The 10,775-nt window shown below is 37.4% G+C and overlaps 1 protein-coding gene across 2 annotated transcripts in view; it reads right to left on the bottom strand.

Moving 5' to 3' along the window:
- Positions 1-7,307: 7,307 nt before the first annotated feature.
- FAM114A1 (family with sequence similarity 114 member A1) overlaps positions 7,308-10,775 on the bottom strand; it is a 34,557-nt gene continuing 31,089 nt past the window's right edge. For both annotated transcript variants that reach the window (XM_050896044.1, XM_050896043.1), the window contains 2 exons: positions 9,180-9,233; positions 7,308-7,597 (listed from right to left, as the gene is read on the bottom strand). In XM_050896044.1, coding sequence (XP_050752001.1) covers positions 7,496-7,597; positions 9,180-9,233 — 156 coding nt within the window. In that variant the 3' untranslated portion in view covers positions 7,308-7,495. The remainder of the gene's footprint in view (positions 7,598-9,179; positions 9,234-10,775) is intronic.

Below are 10,775 nucleotides of genomic sequence, written 5' to 3'. Positions count from 1 at the left end.
ATCTCCATTTCTGGTTTGGGGAGCTCTGCTATCCGTCTTTTCATGAGAATGCCAACTATGCATTTTAGTTGAGAAGCTCCATTTTATCCATCACCAGAACTATTTGGTATTAAGAAAATATGAATGATGGACAAACATGTTTTGCTGTAGAAACAACTTCAGTAGGAGAGTATAGATTTCACATCTATTTTCAGTTCATTCAAGATTTATACTTAATCACATGGTTGTGAGATAAGCCTTGCAATAATTTCATCTTCTATCAGAGAACTTTACTTTATATTCTCTATAGGATAAGAAAGTCCGTTTAAAGACAGAAATTATCCTCTACTTCCATGAAATGAGCACAGTTTTCAGCCTATTTAATGCTCTAGGTGACTACGATTCTTAAAAGATACAATTTCTGGCTGTTGAGGAAGGTGGCCAAAGGATCATAGGAGGAGAGAATTCTGTGGTACATTTTAATTTCTGCAGTAAACCAGGAAGACCTTCATAAATTCTGCAACATCTTAGTGGATAAAGAAAAAAATGTGGAAAAATAATAATTTGGCTTCAAACCACAAAATCGTTATTATTGTTTTTTAATAACTCATTAAGACACCAAATGGGTTTCGTACTTTTCGATAAATTGCATTTCTATCTTTTGTACTAGCTTAGGTCATTAGTATTCAGACTCATTATGTCCTGGAACTTTTCCTTACTTTCCATTTATTACTGCTCCTCTGAGTGTACTGGAGCTGTTTGGGCTGAGCAGGGTCCCAAACTCATTCAGTGCTATCACATTATTTGTGGGTACAATTTAACCATCAATTACTAGGCAGAGACAGAAATTGCAGAGCCAGGACTTCAGACTCCCTTGTGCTAAATCCATCAGGATGAACAGATTGTAAACTGCCCATTGCAAATATGATATGCAGCAATTTAGCATCATGTTAATACTTCATAACCTCCATCCCTTACATTTATATAGCTTTTCCCTCCTGAAGCTTTCCAAAATTGCTTCTCCAGTCATTATACTGCACCAAGCAGTTCAGATTTAATAGGAATAGTTGTGAACATTAGCTTCTGAATGATTTGAGGCCATATGGAATTTTTTATATTTAGTTGGGTAAGTCTGAAGCATTTGTTTCTATTGTTTGTTACCATCTTATTAAAAAAACAGAGAAAAATACTGCCTTTCTTGCTTTGGGGGCTTTTGAGGCTTTATTGCTTGTCTGTGGTTATAACTTAAAGCTTTTCAGAAATGGATTTTTTAATACAGCCTATAAAATAAACCTCTCACAATTTGTTTCTGGCTGCTTTTTTTTCTTCTTACTATAGAACAGCAACTTACAGATCAAGAGACAGATCTCTCTCCAATCACTGCAGAATTGCTAAGGCCATTTTAGTCAGTGTTTAAATGCTTCAAATGGTGGCACTATCTCTCACTCTTCCCCTTCAGTAATCCAGAGATCTTGCTGATAGGGACAGCCCTGCTCCTTGTGACCCCAATTTAATTTCCTTTCTCCTATAATTTAATTCTATTATTCTTGCTGCCTACAACCTCCCTCTTTTCCTTGGATGGCTAAACTGTGGCTTACTATTTTATTACCCACAGTTATCCCACAGCTCTCTAAGTGCTTGGTTTTACTACCCTGGAAGGTTCCATCTTACAAGTTACCTTTAAAAACACCAAGAACAAGTAAACCCAAAAGGCTCTTACAAGCTTTTAATCTCTGTTGAGTAGAGGTTACCTTGTCTTGCAAGTATGATCCAAACTATAGCAAACGGGGAGAATGGGGAGACGTTGGTAAGAACGGTAAGAAAAAAATGTGATCCTAAGGTAGTTCAGGTTGAAAGGGACCTCAGGCAGTGTCTAGTCCAACCTCCTCACACTGGAGGAGGAAGGAGGGGACTAAAAAGCAACCAGTTTAGTGTCTTCCCATTTTCTTCCGAGATCCTCTTGGTTTCTCTCCTCCCATGTCCTCTTAACCCCTTGTCTTCACCTCTGGCTTTTTCAAAACTCAACATGGGAGGAGAGAAAGGGTGTCCTGGTGCAGCCTCGCAAGCACAAGATGATGGGCAGGGGGGAAGAACCTCAGAAACCAGCGGGGGGGAAGGAGACACGAAGGTGGTGGAGAGTGGGGTGAACAAAACTGGTGGGGCAGGCAGAACTGAGGGTGTACAGAAATGTGCAAAATGGACATGGGGCAGAACTGGTAAGGGCACTGGAGGAAAGGCACAGACCACCTAAATACCAGCATCGTGTAAGCTGCTGATACAGTGTCCGAGATAAGCAAGGGCAGGAAGAGTGGGCCTGCGTTTTTCCAAGTCTAGTAAATGGGTTGAGAGGCTTCTGAAGGTGTTTAAAAATTGTTTGAAATACCCAGTGTTCTGGCTTTCATTTAGGTGACACTGTCTGACTCCAGAACTGGCACCTGTTGTCGAGTGCCTTTCAGCCTCAACCCTGTAGTGCTGAAGAGAAACAGCACACGTTTGTTTGAGTCATGTCTTCACGCCTTCCTCTTTACAGCAGCAGCAAATTCGGTTCACTATCAATTATGGCTAGTCCTTGCTGCAGTGTTTTTAGACTCCTTTTGCACATGATTGTAGTGTTGCATAAGAAATATTCTTTCACTCCTTGGGTAAAATGTTTGAAAGGCAGAATGAACAGCTAGTGCTCTGCTTTGAGTCTATTAGAGCACCTCCTCAAAACACTGTAAAGGGAAGCTGTGGAAAGGAGATCAAAGTGGGGAGACTAATAAGGAGTTCTTAGCAGATGTGTGCTCAGGGGCTTTTGGGGTGCAGGCAATAAAGGGAGAATGAGCACTGCAGATCCAGAGTGATCAAATTAGCTGTCTTCCTTCCTTTGAGCTCTTCCTCTTTGAATGTTCTTATCTTTGACTTCCTTCCTTCAAGTTCATGCACATTTTCGTTTTACTTCAGAAGTGCCATTATTCCAGTTCTGCTGGAACTAATCAGATGTCATCTCTTGTTTATTCTGAACAATGCTGAAAAATTCTTTGAGAGCGCCTTTTCTCTAATCCAACCTTGAAGATTGTTCCTATTTCCAAAGAGCATGTCCTTTTTTTTTCCTTTGAAAATCATTTTCCCTCTTTTTAATTCTATTTTTGACAATTTATTTTCAATTTTTTAATTCTAAAACTGCACACCATTGTCAATATTATGAATGCTGAACTAGAAGTCAGAGCATGGAAAATGTACAGGTCGCACACTAAAAGCAGCTTCAGCAACAAAGGCTGACCCGAGACAGGAAAAAAGTGTTTGAAGTCCAGAGGGCTTTCCAGTCAGACTGTAAGAATTTCAAAGTAGGTCAGACTGGCTGATGGTATCATGTTAAGCCTTGCTCTGAGATGGTTTTAAAAAGAACTCAGGAAAGTCCTTTTCCACTCTTTACATTCTTTTGAGACTAACAGAAAAGACAGGGCTGTCATCTGAAATAGAACTGGAATGTCTCAAAGATAATCCTATGAGCTGGGTGACTGCTTGTATGATAAGAACACTTCTGTGGATCAGAAAAAAGGTGAAAATCTGTATTTGTCACTCAAAATACTGTGGCGTTTCAGACTCATTAAAGTTGTTATGAATCCTGACTGGTGGGTGACACTGGAAACATCATTAAAAAGCATCTCAACTTGCAGTGACTGTGATTTTGTATTATATGACTGAGGCACATTTTAGAGGAAGATAACAGCTTCAGTGGATGATCTAAGCAGCATGAAAAAAGTGGAAGAGACAGTTCTTTTGTTTAGCTGTCTCAAGCAAGGGATGCTGGAGTGTAGGAGCAAATCATGGGGAAAGGATGTTTACACATGAATAGACTATACCCTAAAAAGCAGCAAACAACTTACAGCATGCTTATTTTGCCTAAAAAAAAAAAGGCAAATACCTTTAATATACAAATACAGCAGATGAGTTGTCTAATAGTTTACTTCTAGCTCATCCTTCAGTGACTACCTGTAATTGTGGATCATCTGCAAGGTTGTAGGTATGCAGACATTGTTTTAAGTTTCATCTTGATAAATTTCTCAACTTAGTGAGTGCACAAGCCTGCCTCCTTTGTCTCTGCATAAAAAGGTGTGCTCAAAAGGGAATGGAATGCCACGAAAAACAGATCTGCTCAAAAGAACAGGTAATTTTCACAATCTAGGTTATTTTTTAAATAAGTACTTAAAACCTAGTAGTCTGCCAAGTGCCAAGGCACACTCAATGTACTGACCTGGAAAAAGTTGGTGATGAAAGAAAGAACACTCTCCTGTAAAAGTTTAAGGCAGCATCTGTTTTTGTCAGACTCTCAGTAAAATCACACTCATCATTCCACAGGTAAATCACAAAATCAGAAAGTGAAAGACTTCACTGAGTACATCCTCCCATCACATCATTCTTCAAATCGTTCTTTTTTAGTATACTGTCTCAGTTCAGTATCTCAAATGATTTATTTGACTGATGGAAAAATACAAACCAGTGTAAACAAAATATTCTGGTTACATCCACATAGTACTTTTCTACTGAAATATTATTTACCTAAAATTGGTTTAAAGATATAACATTCAGTTTTCCTAGGGCAAGATGATGGCATCTGAGATCAGATGGAATATCCCTATGCTCATATTCTGCCCTATTTCCCTTCCTACATTGTATGCACATAAATACTTTAAGTCCCCATGTTATTTTTTATAGCTTCTTTTACTTTAGGGTAAGGTACGTTATTCAATACATACATAATTTAAGCAAGACAGTGAAACCTCTAGTAAGGAATAGCTCAGACAAGCAATCTTTGTCTTAAGAATGCCCCTCAATGATTTCAAACATTATCCCCTGAGGCTTCTAATACTATATTGTTCAGCCTCTGCTAAAAGGCCCCACTATTAGTCAACACATTTTTCTGACAGGTTTAACACTATATATGCTGCACTGCATTTCAGAGAAAAAAAAAGATCTGTATGAAAAAGCAACTAAATTCGTTTATGTCTGAAAACATTAACTTGGCATAGGAACAATATGAAACAGCTATTGCTGTGTTCTATGACTCATTTGGCACTAATACAACGTTTACAGATACCTGATGCAGAGCTCTACTCCAACGTGGACAGAAAGGCTTCTTGATGAAAAATAATGATCAAATTAAAGTAAAAATAAATCCAGGATGTAATGATGGATAGGTGAAAACACTATTGACAGTCTTCGTTTGAAAAATAAACAAGCTTTTAACCAGGTATTATATTCTGCTTGCCAGCACAGAACAACAGAAAAAAACCCTTTAAACAAATAGGCCTTTTTACAAGCTACTGAATGCTTTCACTGGTGTCCAAGCCTTTAAAACTGAAAACCACTCACGGTCACGTATATGGAGCAAGTACATGGTCCTCAGTAATCGCACTGAGGAGCTGTTCTGGGTCAAAGCGTGTATATAAGAATGACCCCTGGTCAAGTAGGTGCAAGTGTGCGTCTCTTCCAGCAGCCAGACAGGACTACGAGAGAAGAGTCCGCTTATTCCCCTCAAAGTGTAGAAGCCAGAGATGAAATGTTTTGCATCAACTAAACATTATTTTGTAATGCACTTTTGAAATGACGCTTTCGGAAATAAAGCAATGCCAGACAGAACTGTCGTGGATATGATGGTTGGTGGGAGCTGTATCCTACCTTTGGGCTAGCGAGTCTGGTTACTGGTTGCATTTTCCTGTGTTCTGCTTTCTCCCATGTTGCGGTAATGTTAACTGTTCAATACGGCATAAATACCAACGAATGTCAAGCTTTGTTTGCCTTTTCAGCTGCCAAAGGGCTTTCTTATTTTTGTTCACATTGCTGTAAGTTTTTTTTTACATTCTGTGCAAGTGGATTTGAAGACTGTACCCCTTCTACTTATGCAGAAAGATATCTCAAATCTGTTAAATTACAGGGTGGCAGAAAACAGAACTTGCGTAATAAACCTTATTTCAGGGATAGTGAAAATTTCATCTCTAAATAACAAAAGACGGAAAAGTCACAATGCGTGTGACAGCAGAACAGGGACCACAATAGTGTAAGACACAAACAGACCTTTCTGTTCTCTCTTATTTGGACTCAAAAAAGTTACCATGTGCAAAGCAGATACATGGTTTCTCTTTTCCAACAAAGAGGATAGTATTTCCTCATGCTCTATTTAATTATTTTTATGATGTATGAACTACGCTTCTATGATTAAACATATTCAGATGTTAACTACAATTAAAAAGCATTTAAATACAATTCATGAGTGTATCAAGAGGAAAAAAATACAAAATAGCTGAAAGAAACATAATAAACAATGAAAATCCAGGAGAACAGGCTACATAAAATATTGGAAGGTTCTTCCTGTCTACGAGGTAAACTAGCCTAAACAAATTCTGAGGTTCACAGCTCAGGATTTTAAGCTAAGGATATGGACAAATTATCACGGTTGCTAGTGTTACTATGAAACGTCATTCCTGCTGCTCAGTTATGCTCTGTCTAGCTACTGCCTCAGAGAAAAGCTGATTGCTCTGACATACGACCTCCCCACCCAAAGCAGTTCTCTCATAACTTCTTTTCACAACTTCTTTTCTATGCCCAAACCCTGTATTTCCGAATTGTCAGTATCAGTAACTCCATTTGATAAAAAGGTTCATAATGTTTAAAGCCCAAATTAAACCCCAAAGTGCTAACCTGGTAACACATCTGAGAGGAGATTATTTTGGGGGTGTTTCAATTGCCAAACAAAAGGGAAATTTTCTATTCCTTGCATATTAAAAAGATTACTTTGCCCTGCAAGGTTGTTCAGCTGTTGGAATTAAGAAATAGACATAAATGAATATAAAATTACGGGTCAGCAAATATAGAGCCTTACACGTACTCTTAACTGGCTTAGAAAATTTCTTTTCAGTATAATTCTTTATGCATATCCTCCATAATTTTCATTTAGTACAGTTAATACCTATTACTGTACAACTCTTTCATCACAAAGTGTTATGTAAGTGGTACATATTATTATGATGTTATTATTTGCTACTGTAAACAATATTTAACAAGCACAACACTACGATAGTTTGTTCATGTTGGCTAAAATTAAATATTGAAACCAACTTTTGAAATATACATTTTTACCTGACAGTTAAACAATAGAAATGGTCATTTGGGCTGAAATGTTTTAAAAAACTTTACATTCTAATTTCCTTCATACATCGTCTACAACTGAAAGGGTCAACATTTAGAATCTGTATTTAAGTCAATACTAATATCAATGAACTTCAGTTTAAATTAATGCAAAGGACATACTCTAATGGAAAAGAAATTACTCACTTACTAACTACTTCTAAAGTCTAAAAGTCTGAAAGAGTTTTAAAATGTTGTTCAATATTGTATGTGCAAAACTGCGTTTAGTGTCTTCAAAGGACTCTAAGTGGCCAGGCATCTCTCATACCATCTCTTCTATCTGCATACATTAAAGACATTAGGTCTGTGGTTTCTGTTAAGCCCAGTGGTGACAACTGCTGGGAAACTGTCACTCTTGTGCTTTCAAACACGTGGTCTGGATATGTGAAATTTGCAGAACTGGAAGCAAGAGCTGGAAAGCATCCTGAATGTAAGTAGTACTGTTGCAACCCTAATGGGGAGAGAAAACGTGGTTCATCAGTATAGCTGTCATGTATTCAGGAATTATATTATACTTTTTAAATACACTTTTTTTTTTCTTTAACATCTGCACCATGCTATATTAGCATATGTATTCACATAAGATTTTAGAATCTGTACATAACAAAAATGATAAATTACAACAGTTCACACCTAACAAGCATAGCCTGAATCACTATATAAAAATCTGATTTCCCCTCAGTTTGAACTCTTGGACAGTTTTGTTTGTGAGTAGAATAAAATGCCACAGTGTTCAGAAGTAGATTTGACTTTTTAAATACAAACCAGCTAGTCTTTCCATCAACAGAACTAATTTTGAATTTGCTGTAGGTGGAAGAAGTGTCACTGACATTAACAGTTTGAATTATTATAATGGTTTTAACACGTAGTACTATTTTTGGAATTTCTAATACCGAATGGTATAGCAGCTTGTAATTCTCCATGAACCTAGGCTGTACTAATACATATTTGTATACAAATATGAGATTTAAGAAGTACAAAACATCGTATTCCACAATTCTGGACATTCCCAGATTTTGCAGTTCCTGGAACACAGAAAGATACATCAGCAGCAACAGCAAATTTACCCTATAACAAAAGGAACCGTATAGTAATCTTTACTACAGCTCTATTCAACTTTCCATGTTTTTCCTTAAAGGTATTGTTAATTCAGAGCAAAATTGCTTATTGTAAAATAATATTTTCCTCATTTTTAAGGGAACACAGCTACTAGATACAGAATGACAATTTGTAGTCACTACTATATGTTTGTTTATGTTTAAAGAGAAGTGTGATCTAATTAGCAGAGTTAAAAGAATTTGGGCTGCAGATAGTACACATTTTAGTACTTTATGAGCATATTACTCCCTCTTGACCTCTTCTCGGTAAAACTGAGGCACATTTTACTCACTGTGCTTTTCTGATGAAAAATAGCTCATGGTGTCTAATAGAAGAGGTCACTCATAGATCATGGTGTCTAATAAAAGAAATCACTCATGAACATTTTGGTGATGTCTGACACATGGTTATCAATGTGCTGACCAAGCCTGCTGCTAGTCTGTGAATCTTTGTAGAAATCTAAATTGCCCATGGATGGGAAACACTGTAGCATACCTGCAACTCAAATTTTAAAGAAAAGAATAGTCTGAAACTATCTGTGAATTAGAAATAATTTGCAATATTTGAAGTAGGTAATGGAGCAGTAAGAATAGACTTATCCCAGGCAACTTGTGAATAGGTTAGAAAAGGGCTAAACAGCCCACTGCAAATTGTCTGCTGTGCTCTGACCAATACAGCAGCAGAACTTAAAGGCTGGCCAGGCTCACTTCAGTCATACAGTTCTTAAGAATCCTCAGTAAATGCAATATTACTACTATAGTATTTGTGGGAGAGGCTGAACACAAAAATGAGAGGTTTATGAGCTGGCACTGAACAGCCAGAATGATATTGTCATTACTTTTTATATAGTTCTTTCTTCAGACACAAATGCGACTGTTTCAATTCAAAATCATTTTACTAGAACATTTCCTAATGTGAAAAAAGTGAAGGCTTACCTCTAATAGCACACGGTTGATGATGGGGTTAAGAACTTCTGCCTTCATACTGCTCTGTAAACCGGAAAATAGAATGAAATGCCAGGACAAGAAATACATTTAACAGAAATATACTGATATCTGAGAAGTGGTTTTATGAATTCTGTAAGAGTCTTGCTTCACCTTGATTCTTATTCAGATTGTTTATCACAGTATTCCTGATAACTGTGCCTGCATTTCATACACACTTCAGTAGACTCTACGTATTTCTATCACTGAGTACAATGAACTAAGACGGGCCCAGGGTTTTACTTTTTCATTAATTCATGTACTACAGAGTTTCAAATTGCCCGGTTTCCTATGGATGTGAGATTTATGTGATCACATTGTCTGTCCATCTGTCTGTCAGTGTCCTTTTCATCTCCTCCAAAATTTTTTAACCCCTTGCTCATTTTCAAGGAAACAAGAAGGAAAAACACAGGTCAGAAGGGAAATTAAGTTCTTAGAAGTTTCACAAGTATCTGTGGTTAGGAGGAGATGAAAGGCCCAGATTAGCTCCCATACAGAAGGAAAAACAGGTGAAACTCGGATCGCCAGACTGGAGGCAGTATATGTTGAGCTGGACAATGCAGGCTGGCCAGTAAACATAGCTCAGCATGCATAGCATTTTTCTCAACCACCAGATAGGAATAAAGATGGGTACAATGAGTAGTGACACTACCAGAGGCTAGAAAACGAAGATTAGTCAGCTCCTCTGCTTTTTAAAATGGCAAAAGTTCTTTCCTTTTTTTGTTCTCACTGTTCTTTGCATTGTGTTTTTTCAGAACAACAGTAATCTCCAGAAGAGCTGCTTTCTTTCAATACCGAACAATGGACTTTATTAGAACAAAGGAAACACAATACTGATTAATTTAACTGAAGGATTTCCACTGACAACCTTGTAGCTTTCATATTACAGATTTAAAGAAACATGAAACACCTTAATTTTAGTTTGGAGAAAGATGGCAGAACAAAGGGAAGATGGTTAGAGAAAAGAAGAGCAATTTTACTGTCAGTTACTAGAAAATCCATTACAAAGTACACTGTTTAGTTGATTGTCAATAAACTGAAACAGATAGAGAGCAGTATCAATTAAATACTATTGATTGTATGAATCAATAAGTTAAAGATTGAAAGAAATCTTGTGTAGCAAGCAAAGCTGTTATTTCTTACTTCTGCATTACTGCTCACTCAGAACACCACCAACATCATAGACTATGTGTACAGCCAGCACTACAACTAATGTCTGAATTATACAGACATAACTATAGGGATGGCATTATGTTTGAAAAAAACAGTATTTTCTGTTCTACGCCTTCTCTCAGTTTCCCATGAGTTAATGCACTTCGTAGGATACTGGAATGTGTTTGGGAACCTGGGTGCTGTCGGCAGGTTAAGGAGGAAGTTGAACCACTGGGACATGCAGGAAGATGTAGATTTTCTACAGTCCTGTGTGACACGTGCTCCTTACTTTCCTACTGATCATGGTGAGCAGAAGGCCCACATCTTCTTCCAAAAGCTTACAGGGATGGGACAGCACATAAAGATCCTGCTCCACTAAAACTCTCTTCTAGAGAG

The sequence above is a fragment of the Gymnogyps californianus genome, chromosome 4 (assembly GCF_018139145.2).
Source record: "Gymnogyps californianus isolate 813 chromosome 4, ASM1813914v2, whole genome shotgun sequence".
Taxonomy (NCBI): Eukaryota; Metazoa; Chordata; class Aves; order Accipitriformes; family Cathartidae; genus Gymnogyps; species Gymnogyps californianus.
This window is presented reverse-complemented; position numbering and strand designations above follow the sequence as displayed.